The sequence below is a fragment of the Vipera berus genome, assembly GCF_964194415.1.
Source record: "Vipera berus genome assembly, chromosome: 1".
In the NCBI taxonomy this organism is placed as follows: domain Eukaryota; kingdom Metazoa; phylum Chordata; class Lepidosauria; order Squamata; family Viperidae; genus Vipera; species Vipera berus.
Window position 1 is genome coordinate 299,364,271 of NC_138202.1, and position 18,342 is coordinate 299,382,612.

Genomic DNA, 18,342 nt, shown 5'->3' on the forward strand with positions numbered 1-18,342 from the left:
CTAAGAACATGTAATGTGACAAATTTGCATACTAGATGGGTGAATTATCTCTGAATCTTCTTAAAAATGTGCCAAGAAGCTTTCTGCTTGAAACATCCTAATCTCTCTGTTATGTAGTGTAGCCCAACTATCTTCATATTTAAAAATCATAGGAACATTAGTTCTTTACTAAGTAAAATTGCTCAGGATTTTATTTTATTTTTGCACAGAAATCTATCTAGGCTGAAGACATTTGGAACTCATTATATATTTTAATTTCCGTTAATATTAATTTAAATTCTGAACATTTATTTTAATTCACAGAACATTCTACACTGCTATGAAAATTTGTGCCAAGAAGTTCCAACAGTGTTTGTCAACTTGATGGCACCTAAAATGAAGAAGGTATATTGAGATATCTATATACTATTAAAACTCTCATTGTCATGAATTGTAACTGGGAGAAGTGATGCAATTTTTGAACTAAGATACCTCAAATGGGCTAAAGGTAAAGGTTCCCCCGCACATGTGTGCTAGTCGTTTCCGACTCTAGTGGCCGGTGCTCATCTCCGTTTCAAAGCCGAAGAGCCAGCGCTTGTCCGAGGACATCTCCGTGGTGATGTGGCCAGCATGACTAGACGCCAAAGGTGCACAGAACGCTGTTACCTTCCCACCGTAGTGGTCCTTATTTTTCTACTTGCCTTTTTACGTGCTTTCGAACTGCTAGTTTGGCAGAAGCTGGGATGAGTAACAGGTGCTCACTCTGTTACGCAGCACTCGAGATTCGACCCGCCAAACTGCCGACCATGTGATCGACAAGCTCAGCATCCTAACCCACTGAGCCACCGCGTCCCTTCAAATGGGCTAACTTACAGAATATACCCAAAATCCAGCATTCTTGACTTTCAAGGAAATAAAATTTGGGGGAATTGTGGCTATATCAGTTCTACTGGTTGCTGGTGTACTGGTGCACTGCTCCTGCTGCTGCAAAGGAAGGGAAGACAGGGAACATTTTCTTTAGGACTGTAGAAAATGCTTGTGATATTCTATTGAGTTTGATGCAGTATAATCTATTACACGCTAACAATCTACTATAGTCCTAATAATTCTTTTCCCCCCTCCTTTTACTAGGTGGAATCTGTACTAAGGCAAGGTCTTACTGTTTTAACTTGGTCCTCTCTGACATTAAATAGCTTCTTTCAAGAGGTTGATGAAGTTATGAAAATGTTTAATCAGCTTTTGAAAAAGGTATATTTAGTTTTCCTTCGTTCCATTAGTAGTATCAAGGATTGAATTTGGGCCCCAAAAATTCAAAGCATGTGTTCTGTTGCTGAATGTTGGCTCTACAGCTTAATTCAAATATACATTAATTTTCATCTTAATTTAATATTTATAATTATTCCAGTGTAGACAGTGTATATAATCTGTTCAGATTTCCGAAGTGTCATAAGACAGAAAGAACAGTACAGTTAATTTATTGTATTGTTATTTAATACAATTAAGTTACAGTTTTATTGAAGGATTGGAGCGTAGAGGAATCTCTTTGTTGTATGGATTTGAATCACAGCTTTTTAATTTTAATCTATTTTTAACTTAATCTAATTGATTAATCATACTATATGTTTTTCTAGTGGGGCTTCTTATCACCCTCAAGTTTATGTTTTTTTTAAAAAAAAATCAAGCAAAATGTTTGTGTAATCCTAGCAAGAAATCAGTTAACAATCTTTTCTTTAATACAGATTAATGACTTGTGTGAAATGCAGATTGATTTAACACTGAAGGATATATCAAATACTCTGCTGTTGATATTACCTGAGAGTGCAACAAAAGTGGAGGACTTATTGGCACGCAATGAGGTAAACATAGTTTTAGCCATTCTTCTGTTGGTGAAATATGTGCATATATCCATAATGTGGGCTCTATAAAGAACAATTTTAGTTATTTAGCTATGATAATTTTTAAATATTCTTTTAGAATTCTAAAGAATTCTATTTTTCATACTTCTCCACAAGATGGCAAACATCTCTATACCAGCATGTTTCCCTTTTAGTTTTATTGATTTGCTCAATATTTATGTTTTCTAAATGTATGTAAACTTCACTCATCTCTGTTGATGAAAGACCAGTGCTTTAAAATGCTGAATAACTGCAGAAATTTACTTTGTAGGATATTCATTTCACCTTATCCGATTATACATTAAATCTTAAAGAACCTGCTTCAGTTTGTTATTAGCAGTTCCTCTGAATTTACCACACAGTTCTAATTATTATGATTTATTTTAAGTACATAACTGCCATTCATTTTTGAAAACCTTATATTCCAAAAAGCAGAAAATAATTTTACTAGTAAATATGAAATCATTGATGCTTCAGTCACAAAAGTCATCCATGTAAGTTGAAGAGCTTCAGTATCAGACTATACTGTATCTGTAGAAGTAATACCTGCCTTAACATATGTGCATGTAATAATTAGTAATGCCACCATTATTTAATGTTTGTATTTTGTTTCCATAGTAGAAAACTGCTTATGCCTTAGTTACCTCCATTTGAGATTGGAGGTAAACTATGTTTCCTGTACATTGAACTGCTCTTGAAAGCTACTAGAAACTATGGCTGGTTCTGAATATAGCAGCTTAAATAATTATGGGCATTCCTTCGTTTGCTCATGTAACATATCTATTTCAAGAGCTGCACTTGTTTTCCATGTGTACCAAATGTCACCTATAAAGCCCTTCAGAGAACACTGTGGTGGTTCAGTGGTTAGAATACAGTACTGCAGGCTACTTTACAGGGTGAACTTTTCCCAATAATTGTGAAAGTTTCAATTCCACTGTGACAGGGTTTATGATCTTAGTGATGGGAAAAGTTCACCCTGTGTTTCATTGAAGTCTATTAAAACCTGTATCAGAATCCTCTATGAGACCTGTCCCAAAGAAGCCGCTGGGTCCAGTAGTGGTAGAGGAGGAGACACATTATGAAATAAAACAAATTCTTGATTCTGGGTTGTACAAGGGAAAGTTACAGTACCTTGTTCAGTGGAAAGGCTACCCCCTTTCAGAAGCTACATGGGTGAAATGTAGTAATGGGAAAGCGGATAGATTAATTTAAAAAAGTTTTATGATAAATACCATCATAAGCCTCAATACGTAACCTACTTTTTGTTTCTCCTACAGGATACTCTTTCTTTCTGAGAGGGGCAGACTGTCAACTCTACAAATGTGCATGGCTGAAGCCATTTTTTCTACTTATTTTCAGTTGCCACATAGAATGGAGGGAGGGGGGGTTGCTCAGGTGCTTCACTAGTCAAACTAATCTTTTGTCCCATGGGAACCAAGGTAATCAGCTGCTCCCAAGACTGCAGGCTGGTCGTTGTGTAAAATGCTCACTGAGAAGATGTATTGAGGAATTGTTACATGTGTCTCCAGACTTGGTTTCACTTTCCTCCTTGATCTCGAGTCTTCATTGAGTTGTTACTGCTCTCCCAAAAGTGAGTGGGTAGGCGGTTCGGAGCCCAGCACCCTGAGAAAATGAAGTTTTATGAGACTTGGTTTAATGTCAAGGTGTTCTGAACCAGCCCTCTTCTGGCCTTGTAGTAAGGCAAACCCCTATTCAGAAAGAAGAGACTGGAGAGCGTCCAAGGCTAAAAGGCGTCTGCCAGGATTTATTACTCAATTAACAAAAACACTAGAGCTTGTCTCCTCAAGCGGAAGAGTTGCTTTCAGCAACCAGCCCCTCCCCAAACACTCCTTTTATTGAGAGCTCAGGGCGTGGTCTCCCTGTGCCTCCTCCCGAGGAGTCCCACAGCCTTTCTTTGTTTGTTCCTGCTCGACTGCCTCCTGCGTCGGGCGTCCTTGAACAGGGCCAGCTGTGGGTCATCATCCTCCGCACTATCGGGCTCACGCAGCTGAGAAGAGGTCCCCGGCTGAGGGCTCTGCAAAGCCTCCAAACCATCATCAGCCGGTTCGTCTCCCTCCTCCCCCTCATCTGAGTCATCCGATACATCGGAGCCGGCTGTCGGACCCACAGGCTGGCCCTGAGTCACAACACAAGGTTCTGACAGACAGAGATGAATAAAGCAGAACTCTGAGGCTTGCAAATTCCCCAAAGAACATGTTTATTAGTTACAAAGTATCGGCACATCAAAAGTGAAACCAAGTCTGCAGACACACACAACAATTTCCCAATACATCTTCTTGGCAGGCTTTTTATGCAACATCCAGCCTGCAGTCTTGGGAGCAGCCGATGACCTTTGTTCCCATGGGACAAAATATTATTTTGACTAGCGAAGCACCTGGGCAACCCACTCCCTCCATTCTATGCGGCAACCAAAAATGAGTAGGAAAAACGGCTTCAGCCATGCTCATTTGTAGAGTTGACAATATGCTGACTCTGTAAACCACTTAGAGACGGCTGTGAAGCACTGTGAAGCAGTATATAAGTCTAAGTGCTATTACTATCTCACAGACTGACTTCTGCCAATAGTTTCCACCTGCCCAATTAGATGAGGATGAGTGGCTTCTCTCTAGGGCCATGATGTCATCTACCATGGCCTTTTATTCCAGAATAGCATCTCATTCAATGCTTAATTTGCCTTATCACACTTGGGATTCCGAAAGTGAATCACTTCTGGCTTTGAGGGAGATTCTTCCTGCGTATGAATATTGATTATATTAGTTGTTTTTGTTCCCCAGCAGAGATTATCTTTTTTAATGTTGCTGAGGAGGGCTTGGAGCTTGGTTGTTTTAATCTTGTTTATACACATAAAGTCTTTAAGTTGCCCAGTCAATGATCAAAACTACATAAAAGTATCGTAAAATAAATAGAATGCTGTTATTGTAATTAAACAGGTACACACAAAGGAATGGGCTGAAATATTAAACAATAAAAGTACGCATGTAGAAGATGCTGTACAAGAACTCATATCAATATTTGAGCAAATTTATGAAGTTAAACATGTCAAAAAGCTGGCTCCAAAAAAATTTCAAACATCAGGTATCTGTGGCTCCCTTCATCATTAAGAATCATCAAGATTTTTTCTATTTATTTACAGACATTTTAATAATTAATGATATTTCTCTATGATTTTAATTTTGGAAGCATAACAAGGAATACAGGTCTTTATAATCAGTCATTAGAACAAGAACTTTTGCTGCCTGAAAATAATATATTCAGGCCTGTATTTAATAGAAGCTAAATTGTTTATCCGGCAGTATTCCCAGGTAAGAAGTTCTGGGATGCTGCAGGAATGTGGGAGGGAGGCTGTGGGAGGGGACTGCTGCAGCACTGTGTGAGCACAGGAAGGCCATGGGGTGCAGAGTGTGGTGCTGGACAAATGCAGGTAGGACCTGGGGTGTGAGGGTGCAGTGCTTTGTGAGCCAGGAAAACCAAGGGGTGGGAGAGTATGGTGCTGTGTGAGTGCAGAAAGCCCATGGAGTGGAGGGCGCAGCTCTGCAGGAGCATAAGAGCACCAGGGGATAGAGAAGGGGTAGGCAACCTTGGCTCTTTTATGACTCATGGACTTCAATTCCCAGAATTCCTGAGCCAGCATGGCTCAGCGTGGAAACCTCTCTCTTTCCCCTCAGCATGGCTGGCTCATGAATTCTGGGAGTTGAAGTCCATGAGTCATAAAAGAGCCAAGGTTGTCTACCCCTGGGATAGAGGATGCAGTATATGGTGCAAGCATGTAAGCTAGGAGGACTTATCAAAATGACTTGCAACTTTTCTGGTTGGCTTCCCCATTGATTTTGCTTGTGGGAAGCTTGCAGAGAAGGACACAAATGGCAATCATGTGACCACGGCTGTCTGCAATGTTGTAATCATGAGCTGGACATCCAGTGTGTACAGTATCCTGTGATGGCCAGAACCCCAAGGACTGATCATATGTCCCAAAAGGGGGAAGGATGTACTTCCAAAATTTACAAGATTCTGTTAATGTAACTTTATAATAAAGTAGAGCTAATACTTCTGGTTAAGTTTTTTATCTGGACTACCTCACAAGGCTGACATTAATCTTGCAAGTCTGAAAATACATTTCAGGTAGAAAGGGCACAACTGGCACATGGTTATGGGAAATTATGGTATCTTCCTGGACTATTTATGGTGATTAAGAGTGGAGCGAATAATGTTCTGGTGTTCTCTGACTAGTGTTGGCGGGCAGCGGATGGGAGAAACTGAGCTAGAAAACTCTGAAATTCAGGGTGCATCAGGGTCAGTGCTCCATCCCTTGCTTAATATTTCCCTGAGGTTGGTAGGTGAGGACATTCATTAATTTTGAGTCAGGTTATCATCAATACACTGAAGACACCAGGTATACATCTTAACCCCAGTCTGACAAGGTGATTTGTGAAGACTCAGTGTCTCTTGAGTCCCAGTTTGGAGGAATAGACTATCTTCCAAATGCTGGGTTTTATGTAATATTATTGGACACAAAGTTTGTATAAAAGGGTTTTTTTTTAAAAAAAACCAACAACTAGCAATGTAATAATAGTTATTATATTTATAAGCTCTGTGCCTAAGTCATTAAGTGCAGGAGTACAATCAGTTGGGTTTTCCTCTCTTAGGTGGAGAATCAATTGTTCCTATGATGTTTCTGCCCCCATTTCATGTTTCTCTTAAGATTTACATCAGTGTGTTGTGACTCAGGGCCAGCCTGTGGGTCCGACAGCCGGCTCCGATGTATCGGATGACTCAGATGTGGGGGAGGAGGGAAACGAACCGGCTGATGACGGTTTGAAGGCTTTGCAGAGTCCTCAGCCGGGGACCTCTTCTCAGCTGCGTGAGCCCGAGAGTGCGGAGGAAGATGACCCACAGCTGGCCCTGTTCAAGGACGCCCGACGCAGGAGGCAGTCAAGCAGGAACAAACAAAGAAAGGCTGCAGGACTCCTCGGGAGGAGGCACAGGGAGACCACGCCCTGAGCTCTCAATAAAAGGAGTGTTTGGGGAGGGGCTGGTTGCTGAAAGCAACTTTTCCGCTTGAGAAGACAAGCTCTAGTGTTTTTGTTAACTGCGTAATTAAATCTTGGCAGAAGCCTTTTAGCCTTGGACGCTTTCCAGTCTCTTCTTTTTGAATAGGGGTTGCGAGAAGAGGGTTGGTTCAGAACACAGTGCATATCTCAAAGGCTCAAACAATATGACCAGTAACTGACTCCCGATAGAAGCAATATGTATTGTGCTCTATCTATTCTATGTAGGGTTCTGTGGAGATCTTAGATTGAATGTGTGAATGGATGCAAACTCTCCCACAATATATACTATATCAACTTATGCACATGGCTTTGATTGAATGAATTCACTTCTCTTTTATTTGAAATAGAAGGAAAACATGTAGCATTTGGAGGTGGAGAAGAAGAGAGACTCTCTTCAGCGTCTTCAATTATGATTAGTAGTGAAGAAGCTGAGGACAGTGAAAAAGAGGATGAATTCAAAAAGGTATTTCATCACCTATTGAACATTTATTCCTTGGGTGTCAAACTGCTAGCCCACAGGCGGGAAGCGTCATGTGGAAGCCATGCCCACCCCATTGCCGGCAATGGCAAAACCCTCCCAATACGTTGCACGATGTCACGTGACGTCGTGAGTTTGACATGTCTGATTTATTCAATATACATATTATTGAAATAATGGAAATAATTTAAAAACAATTGCATTATTTATTAGAATCATTGATGAATATCTTTCTAACTCCCCTAATATATTTCATGCTGTGAAAACTGTTTTAATTGAACAAAATTTTAGACAAATTTAGTGCTGAATTATCTTGCTGATACAGTAGGATTTAAAATAGAAAAGTGGCAAAGAGGAGAGGTGCTAAAACCATCCCCTCCTTCTTTTTTGCTAGAAACTTTTCTTCTCACCCAATTTTCAATTGGTGAGATTTAGTTCTGAGGTTTATACTCGCCACGTATAAACAAGGAGAAGAAAGTATATGCCTGGTGCTCCTTTCTGCCAATACCGTCTAAGGAATCCCTTAAACCGGGGGTCTCCAAACTTGGCAACTTTAAGACTTGTGGACTTCAACTCCCAGAATTCCCCAGCCAGCGCATGCTGGCTTGGGAATTCTGGGAGTTGAAGTCCACAAGTCTTAAAGTTGCCAAGTTTGGAGACCCCTGACTTAGATCCATGCTTATTACCTAGCTGTGCTTTCAGTTCATTATTGAAATCAGCCTCGTCAAGTTGGTTTGCTCTGAGTCAGATCTCATTTGCATTACATGAGTTTTTCTTGTGGCTCATTTAGCTGAACATAGGAATGTTGTTTTCAGCAGGATATTCAGCATCAGTAACCTTCATGGGTTATGCCAGAAGAAGTAAATTGCTGAATGATTTTGAACAGGTATGTAGTTGATATGAATCTAAACTGCTACTTTTCACTGCAGGAATGCAAAGAGGTAGTTGCATATTTTAGCCATCAGCTGCTGGATAGCCTGCAGAAAACTACACGATTATCCTTAGATGCTCTTAAAAGAAGAGTATTTGTTTCAAGGTACGTGATATAAGTGAAAAAATTTTTTCCCACCTGCCCTAATACACTTGGCACTTTTGTTTCTACCAGCAGAAAGAAACAAATGAGAAAATTCCAGCCGAATGTTTCCTTAAGAACCAATAAAGTTTTCAATAGCAAGAAATAAACAAATCCCTGAATTCCTAACTTCACCTGCTATTCCTTGATCATTTGCTTTTTAACCATAAGAGTAATGATTCAGTATTTGTATTTTTTCTTAATCCAGTAGGGTAGCACTATGACTTTCATTAAAAAACAAGGATTTTTGACTGTATGCTCATTCCTCAGAAGTTAATCTTAACTCAAAATGTTTCATCTTTATAAAACTAGTATGTGTAGAGCTGGATATAGTAGTACAGAAATTTGCAGTGCTTACTCTTGCTTTGTTATTTATTAAATATAAAATAAGCTTTAATCAATGGCCTATCTTAGCCCTGGGAGTGGTGAGTGCCAGTATGGCCTAACAGATTCCTTTGAGAAGCCCATGATAGTCCTTTTCTCCCTGAGTTCTCGCTTAATATAATAAATGATTTAATCCTCATTTCTTGTTCAGCTCCACCAACTTTGGACGGCTGCCTTATTTACCTCAGACAACAGTCAAACCTGAAGATGTTGTTACTTTTCTGAAAGCTGAAGTGCACTTAGCCATTCCTCATGTGGTAAGTGTTTTTTGTAATATGTGATTTTTGCAATCACAGAGGAGGTAATCCATCATCTATGAATTTCTTCTGACCATGTCACTTGTGCAGTGCTACCTAACATGTTTATTAAAAGCTTGGATAATACAATAGACAATTGCAAATATAGTTAAAATGACAGGAGAAAAGGATATGGATGTGTCAGGAAGAGACAAGAAGCTTGGAAAGCTGATCTGGTAACAAAAATGAATTAAAAGAATAAAATACATTTAAATAGAATGTAGCACTAAATACACAAATATCATATAGAAATATTGATTTCATGCATGCTGTGAAAGAAGACTTTGCCCATGAAAGCTTATATTGTAAACATTTGCTTTAAGGTGCTTCAGGATTTATTTTCAGCTCTTGTCAAAGTCAGTTCATTGAATTTCAAATGTAGGAAAAGCTCCAGGCTCAACTGAACTGCAAAGAAATGGATGACATTCTGTTTCCTAATTTCTAGAATTAAAATTGCACAACACAACATGGCTTTAGCTGTATATTAGAGTAAGTGAAGTGTTTCATATTATTGCACCATTTAGTAATATTGGAAATTCTGGGTCACAAGAAGGAAGCTTTAATAGAAGTTCTATTCCATTCCAGTGTTGTCTATTTCTGGAAGAGGAAGGACAGATGTAGAGAGAAACTGTGCACGAACAGTTTTCAAATTTGCCAAAATCTACTCACTAGCTCAAACCCTGCATGTTAGTAGTGTGATGGATCAATACACACTTAAGATTTTGGTTCTTTCTCTGTAACCTGGAAAAATTGCAGCTTTCATGTTCCACTTCATTTGAATGTGCAGATCGAATATTTCATAGTTTACACATGCTGCATTGAAATGTATAATTTTGCGCCAGTGAGCTGGTGATTGATCGTAATAACCAACCCACCATATGTATTTCTTGAAAAATGTCTTTTTTCCCTTTATTTTTAGATGATGGTGCCCAGTTTGGATGATATCCAGCAAGCCATCAACCGTATGATTCAGTTGACCTTGGATGTAAGCCGGGGTGTGGCTCACTGGGGCCAACATCACTTGTTAAAATCCAACAACCAGGGGGAAGGCAGTGTTCCTACATCGCCTAGTGCATTAGGGAAGCTACAAAAAAAAGAAGAAAGTGAGATCCCTGTTTCTCTTTTTTCCCCCTCTTTTAAAAATATTGCTTTTAAAATTTCAGCCTTATTTCAGCTACCCAGGAGAAAGTCACAGTAGAATTCTAACCATGCTTATTGAGATGTAGATCCCTACATGCTGAATGGAGTTTGCTTTCTTAAATAGGTATATATAGAATAGAATTGCATTTTATCTCTTATTACGATAAATTATGAAAGCATAATAGAAATTAGTTTTATCAATTAGCTAACCCTCCAATTATTTTAAATTATTCCTCTCGTAAGAACTCATAGACTCAGAATTATAGGTGTTTGTCCAGCACATTTGAACACCAGAAGGTTAGAAAACCTAGCTGATTTAATTAGATGTTTAATCATGTCATTATAGAGAAATTAGTTTACTTTTAATATAATTAGTATAAAACACATGTAAGGTCTGTAATGTGGTTTTGAAAAGGCTATTTCATTTACGAATTCAAATAGTACAATGTACCTTTCTTTGGCACAGGTTTCATGATAGTTTTCAACCAATAGAGTATGATCATTTATTTCCCTTACTCTGAAAATGTTAACATATTGTAAATTTTTTATGTATACTATGTACTTTATGTACTTAGTTTGTAATACTTTTTCTTATTAAGTTTGTTACTGTTTTCTTTTTTATTTTCTTGCTATTTTGTCTACTTTTTAAAACTTTCTATTTTGTCTATTTTTTTAATAAAACAATAACTGTTAGCAAGATAGGGTTGCCTCTAACCCAGTTAGCACTGCTTTAATACAATAGTTACTCTTTAGTTTAAAATTAAACTAGAATTGCAACTGATTTGCCAGTATTCCTACACTTTTTTATTATGAATTTCCCATTGTGTTCATTCCACACTAGTGAGTATGATGTAGCTGCTATGATAGAACAATTTGAATGGTTCCCTGTAACTCCAAGCCAAGAAGTGTTGAGGGCCATTAACGTGGTGCCTTTAAAAACAGGCAGAGTCTCCTAGAACTGTTAGACAGGTGGCAAATAAATGTAATAATAAATAAATAAAATATGCTTGTGGAGGACTCATCTATAAAAAATCGTTGCTCTTGAAGTTTCAGTATTAGCTCTACATTGGGAGTACCTTGTCTTGAACGTGGAGCGGAAGGAGTCTCTCTCCATCTCCTGTTTGATGATTTTCTTTATGTGTATTTTTAAGGATGTTTCATTAGTACTGAAACCTTTTTCTGATTAACATTTTATTTAAATGAAAAACACTCTAGTACTCTAACTTCATAATATTATTGTATTAACATATGCCCTATGGTTTTATACAGATATAACACTATAAGAATCATCATTTTAAATAATTAAAACCCCTTTTTGACCAGTATTTTCATTTTTAAAATTAAGGACAATTAAGCTGCTTCTCTGATTAGGACTATTTAAACTGAAAGACAGGGATAGTGATATATAGCTAGTTTAAATAGTCCTAATCAGAGAAGCAGCTTAATATTCAGGAAATATTATTTTAAAATAAATGAACCATGATAGGTTCGGCTCTTACCAACCATTTTAGTTCTTCCCATTTGAAAATATGGAAAAATTGCACTAAAAACATTTTCAACTACAGTTTTCTGATAAATTTTAGTTAAGAGAGAGGATATAGGGATGAATAGATGAATCCTGTCTCCTGCCAACGAGATTAACAATATTTCACATAGGTGGGACTACTGCTTTCTTTTCTGGAAAACATATAATCTCATCTGGCCAATTAAACAGATTGTTCTACTGCAGTATTTTGTTGATTTCCTGGCTATGACAAATAAAACAAAAACTTAAATAATATAAATATTATATGTTTTGTAATATTTTATATTTCATATTTCATATTTTATATTTTTACATCTTGTGGTGTTTTTTTATCAAAATGTGATGTGAATGTGTCATATTACAAATAAATAAATTCTATTGCAGTCAAGAAAATATATATATAAAATCCACAATGCTGTTTAATATATATATATATTAAAGATATGAAGTATTTGTGCGGTGTGTTAATTTTTTTCCAGAAACACTAGAGGACCCATTTCCTTCTAGAAAGCTGAGAAATTTTTATCCAGGTGTGGCAGAACATAAGGATATATCCAAATTAGTTGTGCTTTTGTCCTCAGCTGTAAACTCAGTAAGGAAAGCTGCAAGTGAAGCATTGCAAGACTTTCAAAAGTATAAAGCCCTGTGGACAGAAGACAGGGATGCTAAAGTTCAGGTAATACCCACTTTGGATTTTTTGGCATGTGAAAGATAGATAGTTTCAGTTTAAGGAAAAGGCAATGCAGTTGTAAAACAGCATCTTCAGCATTAGCAGTGAACTTGCTATCCAATAATGGTGTGTTACACTGAAGGAATTACAAATGTTTGAGGCCTACTTAGAATCAGGTCTCAACAAATTGACATAATTCATTCAGTCATTTATTAAGGATTACCAGTGCTGTTTTTGAAAGCCAGGTTGTCATTTTTGAAAGCCAGATTTGTCGTTTCTTTGACATCAATGCACATATAGCACCTCCTGGGGAAGAATAGAAGGGTAGAACATTTTTTATGTAACTAATGAGAAAGACAATTAATCAGTTGTTGAGTAATAATGATGTTTTCTCTAGTCCCATAAGGATTCTGAGATGGGGTCTGGCATCAACCCTTTTGATGTGTTTTTGTATACAATAGTTATCTCTTTGTAACATTCAGAATCCCTAATAAAGTTAAAGAACCAGCTTTGGCAATTGATGTAGGGCTGTACTACATTATAGTACAGAGCAACATAGACCATCTGCAAACTGTGGCCTTCAGCAGCCAAAAACAAGTTCCTGGATATTCTAGGAGTGGGTAGTTGATGGGGAGATATTGTCACAAGGGAGACAATGAAGAAGAGGATAGGAATATGTGCACAGCCACAAGCAAATCTATTGTTTATGGTTTACCTATAGCAATTCAATGTATGTGACTTAGTAGAAAGGACCAGAATTGAAATAATACGGTATTGAACTTGATTATAGTTAAATAAGCAATATTAATGGTTGCAATTCCTCACAGCAATTTTTGGCCAATAATCCATCTCTGACTGAGATCCGATCAGAAATTCTTCATTATGCTACCTTTGAACAGGAAATAGAAGATTTAAAACCAACAGTTTCTGTTGGCCCCATTGAACTCAATACAGGTATGAAATGGTGTAAGAGGCTGCAATATTTGGAAAAGTATCTAACAGTTAGAAGACAGAAATATTTGCATAGATAAAATTAGCAAAAATGGTGCAGTAGTATATCTGTTTAAATAATATACATATGTTAATTTTATGTGAATAGCTGTATCAATATTTTTGCTTTTGTATGATCAGCTTTAATCATGCTTAGAACATGCCTATTCATTTCATTAAGACTTCTCTGAAGATGATTTATTTTGGAAGCAATCTCTTGATTCTATGCTTCTCTAGATCCGTACTGACCTCTGTCCAATTTATACTTTAAAAAAATGTGAAAAGACAATAATTAATGAAAAGTTTGGCACAGCAATATTAATAGAAATTGACTAAAATATAAAAAACATGCCTTTAATATAGCCAGTAATAGTTTTACTTATATTTTTTTTAAAAAAATGGAATCTATAAAATTATCAAAACCAGCAATAAATATGATAAATATCACAAAGAAAAAAGATTAAAATGTGGCATGACTCCAGCCATGGCCATAAATCAATAATAACCAATTTTTAAAGAAGAAATGGTCTTAAAAAGATGATACAAAAATTATCTTCCATCAATTCCAGCCATGTTAGAAAGGGGATCAGTTTTGCATGTATAATTACCAATGTCTCTAAATCTTTGTGCAGCATGAAAACTAGTATATGATTATATAGAATGTATATTAGCTATTCTAAACAATTAGGACCACAAAGATTTCTATTCAGAGGGAGGAACCTATGGACTTAGCTTCCTCTTTCAAGTTTGACAAACAACCACTAAGAATATAACAACTCAGCATAGAGACCTGATTATATGTTTTAAAAACTTTTGAGTTTGAAAGCTTAAGATTTTCAGCTAACATTTCTCAACATTTAGCCTTTTGGGGCAAAAATATTTCAGGGACTTGGTGTTCAAACAACAGAAACCCAAAGCTCTTTAGGCATGCATAACTAGTGTCACAACTATTTCAGGCCCAGATGATAAGTTGTAAATTTTCTGACAGTACAGTTCTATTTTAGAGCAGTGCATTCTCACATTCTCAATAGCTTGGCATATGCAATATGACAATTTTTCAACAGGGCCGATGAAATTAGCTCTTTCAATTGAAGCAAAAGCATGGAAAATGTTGCTCTGTCGCTATCTAAATGAAGAATACAAGAAAAAAATGCAAGACATGATAAGTTTTGTAACGGAGTACCTAAAAAAATTATCTCGACCAATTCGAGATTTGGATGATGTTCGTTTTGCTATGGAAGCTCTGGCCAATATACGTGATAAAGAAATAGAGATGGATATGACAATGGGACCCATTGAAGTAAGTTCCTTAAAAGCAAGAATCTCGTTGAAACAAGTGTTTTTTTAAAAAATAAGAATGTTCAATAGTGTGAATTGTGTGATACTGGTTTTGTTTTAGGAAGCCTACACAATTTTATATAGATTTGAAGTTGAAGTAACAAAGGAAGAATCAGAAGGTGTTGATACGTTACGGTACTCTTTTAATAAGCTTCAGAGCAAAGCAGTAAGTATGTTAAAAGCTTATTATATAACAATAGTTTATGAATATAAACTCACAATATACAAAATGAATGAAATTGTTCTATAATAGCAATAGTCCTGGTATATGGCTCTCTACAAAATTCCAAGACTACCTACAAATTTCCATTCTGTCAGGAATTTATATAATAGCCATCAATTGATATTCCTGCCCAAATCTATATCTTAATTTCATAGCCTCAGTGTATTAATTCATTCTGTATAATCCACCAAGAATTTCAGCTTGAACATTTTTTCTTTCACATTCCCACATCCCTTATTTTCCTCAAATTTTGCCAATAGGTATACACTGGATCATTTCTGTTCTCACAGTTCTATATTTAAATAAAATTAATAATAATCTACTGAGGCTCTAGATTTGGGAAAACGTATATAAATTATAATCAGAACTATTTTTCATTCTTATTACAGATATTTATTTCTATTTCAGGCTAGTGTCCAGGATGAATTAATTCAAGTCCAGCCCAAGTTTAAGGGTCAGCTTCTGGAGGCAGTTGAAGTTTTTCGTGAAGATGTGTCAAATTATGAAGTATCATATGAGACGGTAACTTTATTTATATGGGAGTTGTTAAGAAACTACAGCTGGTATAGCGTTGTTTTAACCAAAGAATATTTACTTCTAGAGATTTAAAATACTAAATTGTTAAGTTGTTCTCCAAATGCTTGAAATCTAATTACTTTAAGACTAGGACTTAATACTATAGATTGAAGAAAACTTAATCCAACAATAATAATTTATTGAGTTATTAATAATTCCAATACCTTATTGAGGCCTAACTGAAATACTAAGCAGCAATACACAAAGATTCATAAAAAATATAATTTTTAATTCTTTCTGGGCCTAACAGAGATTTTGAGTACCAAAGCTGTTAAGGTCGAATACAGAGAACTGGAAATCAAAATGATTCATTACCATAACAAAGGATAAGGGAAATATGTTCTTCCCAGTTCAGAATGGGAAGATCTTAGGTCTTGATAGGGAGCATAGGTAGGGGAAACAGACCTCAAACTTGCTTTTGCTTCTACTATAAATATGGATTGGATTTCAGTCTTGGCAATTGCTAGATTTGTTCATAGTCAGCATTTCTAGTTTTTTGCAATAAATAAAGCTAACTTATCAATGTTTATCCTTGAATCACTGTTTACAAAACTTGTGGTCTCAGTGATGGCTGGATTAAAATCTGATATGAATGAAGTAATCTAATTAAAAAAAGAAAAGCTTTTGATACTGTTGTTCCACAAATATGGAATAAATATGTAAGGAAAATAATTATACCTAATAGAGCTTTGAAGCACTTCAAATTTAATTCTCAAACTCTACTTTACAACATGACATGCTGTACAACATGCACTGTTTCTGTCAAACATCTTTTAAAGTAGCTACAATCTTTCTCCAGATCATATAATTGCTTTGAAAGTGCTACACAGCTGTAACAAGTACAGAAATAATGTAAAGCATAATGGCCTATAATATTAAATTTTCACACCCTAGTGATTGTAAAATGTCTCTGTTGAAAGATTATAACCTAGGATTTAATCTTATCAAATAACTAGTTTTGATACATTTTGTGTGTTTTAGGAAGGACCAATGGTTCCAAATACACCACCTCAAGAAGCTAGCAATAGATTACAGATATTTCAGGTAAAATTTTATTGAATGTTAAATTGAGTAGCATGATATCTATCAGCTCTCTAAAAAGGAAAATATTTCAATTTATATTCTACTGAATGTTGCTTTTCAAAATTCTGTTTTATCTTGGAAGCTATAAAAATTATTAATGCACTTTTAAAATAAAAAATAATATCACTTTGTGCAGCTGAATTAAGAACCAATATTTTGTATATTGTGTGTTCTGAAGCTACAATAAGGTTAGTTGGTTTTTTGTGTCTGATTTGTTCCATTTTAGCAGTTACAAACCAAATAGGTATATCTCAATTTAATAAAAATATTGCAGCAAATCTGACAGTTAATACATGAGTACATTTATTGCTAAACATATTTTGCTTTCCATTATCACTGTCTATGCAATCATATTTTTGATACTTTTGATACTTTTCTATTATAATAATTTTGAGGTTCACCTTTTACATGGCACCTGGAGAGCCGTTGGACTAGCCTGAATCTTGCATAGCTATTTAATTTTGTGAAGTATAAGGTCTTCTACTGGACAACAAGATAACCAAATAGATATCATATTAGCAAGGAGGTTTGGGGTATGGTTTCATCCCTATATACAGTATGCTGTTTTCTTTTTTTTATATGTGTACCTCATTACCCCCCCCCCTCCAATCCCTGAAGTCTTTATCTGGTTCCCAAGAACAGGCACAAGGAACCAGAATGGTACTGTGAGCTGATCAGAGTTGAATAATAATAATAATAATAATAATAATAATAATAATAATAATAATAATAATAATAATAATAATAATAATAATAATAATAATAATAATAATAATGATGATGATGATGATGATGATGATGATGATGATGATGATGGAAGGGACCTTGAAGGTCATCTAGCCCAACCCCCTGCTCAGGCAGGAAACCCTATACCATTTCAGACAAATGGCTGTCCAGTCTTTTCTTAAAAACTTCCAGTGTTGGAGCATTCACCGCTTATTTACAAGAATCTCACCAGACTCACTGCATTGTCTTGGGAAGAGCCAGATAAGGACTTCAGCATTTGTTTGTTTGTTGGTTTGTTTGTTTTGGGGGGTGGGGGGTCAGGTCTGTGTCACTTCCTAATCTAAACCCCTTCCTCCATTTATAGCTAGAGATTCCACCGCAGGTCTGTTTAGAAGTTGGGTGGAAGATCACTAGAGAACTCCAAGACCATGAGTAGACTGGAACATAAAATATACATGTAAAAGGCAGTAATAAACCACTTAAGAACATTGCCAAGTAAATGTCATGGCTTACGACTTATTTGGTGGCACAAACATTTATATAAGGCAAATTTTGTATAAATGTGTGTTATATGTAAATGTATATTTCTCATTTGGTTCTGCACACCACTGACATTTAGCTATCAAAATGTTAGCCCAAAAAAAGGAAAAAAAAGATTATCTGTGAATGATCTAAACTCTTAACTCCTATATATTTTTATTTATTAGGCCAATTTTGATGAGCTCTGGAGGAAGTTTATTACATATTCATCTGGTGAGCAGCTATTTGGATTGCCTGTCACAGACTATGAAATTTTGCATAAAATCAGGTAACTGTGGAAAATTGTTCTACCTGCTGGAATAGATAAGGTTTTACTGAAAGACAAGACTGGGAAAAAGACATTTGCACTGTGTTTCTC

The 18,342-nt window shown here is 36.1% G+C and overlaps 1 protein-coding gene and 1 long non-coding RNA gene across 2 annotated transcripts in view; one reads left to right on the forward strand and one right to left on the reverse strand.

Annotated features, from left to right (window-relative positions):
• The window catches only part of DNAH8 (dynein axonemal heavy chain 8), a 143,423-nt gene that overhangs the window by 28,539 nt on the left and 96,542 nt on the right, over positions 1–18,342 (forward strand). The window contains exons 15-29 of the mRNA XM_081315187.1: positions 304–384; positions 1,111–1,227; positions 1,719–1,835; positions 4,826–4,970; positions 7,291–7,406; positions 8,351–8,457; positions 9,029–9,134; positions 10,093–10,276; positions 12,318–12,514; positions 13,336–13,462; positions 14,563–14,798; positions 14,898–15,002; positions 15,468–15,581; positions 16,617–16,679; positions 18,152–18,252. Of these exons, the coding sequence (XP_081171313.1) occupies positions 304–384; positions 1,111–1,227; positions 1,719–1,835; positions 4,826–4,970; positions 7,291–7,406; positions 8,351–8,457; positions 9,029–9,134; positions 10,093–10,276; positions 12,318–12,514; positions 13,336–13,462; positions 14,563–14,798; positions 14,898–15,002; positions 15,468–15,581; positions 16,617–16,679; positions 18,152–18,252 (1,916 nt within the window). The remainder of the gene's footprint in view (positions 1–303; positions 385–1,110; positions 1,228–1,718; positions 1,836–4,825; positions 4,971–7,290; positions 7,407–8,350; positions 8,458–9,028; positions 9,135–10,092; positions 10,277–12,317; positions 12,515–13,335; positions 13,463–14,562; positions 14,799–14,897; positions 15,003–15,467; positions 15,582–16,616; positions 16,680–18,151; positions 18,253–18,342) is intronic.
• Positions 1–18,342, reverse strand: part of LOC308660687 — a 43,357-nt gene that overhangs the window by 625 nt on the left and 24,390 nt on the right. Inside the window, exons 2-5 of the long non-coding RNA XR_014024788.1 lie at positions 12,732–12,814; positions 1,792–1,898; positions 853–963; positions 472–613 (exon numbers count right to left, since the gene is read on the reverse strand). This is a non-coding gene — a long non-coding RNA (uncharacterized lncRNA). The remainder of the gene's footprint in view (positions 1–471; positions 614–852; positions 964–1,791; positions 1,899–12,731; positions 12,815–18,342) is intronic.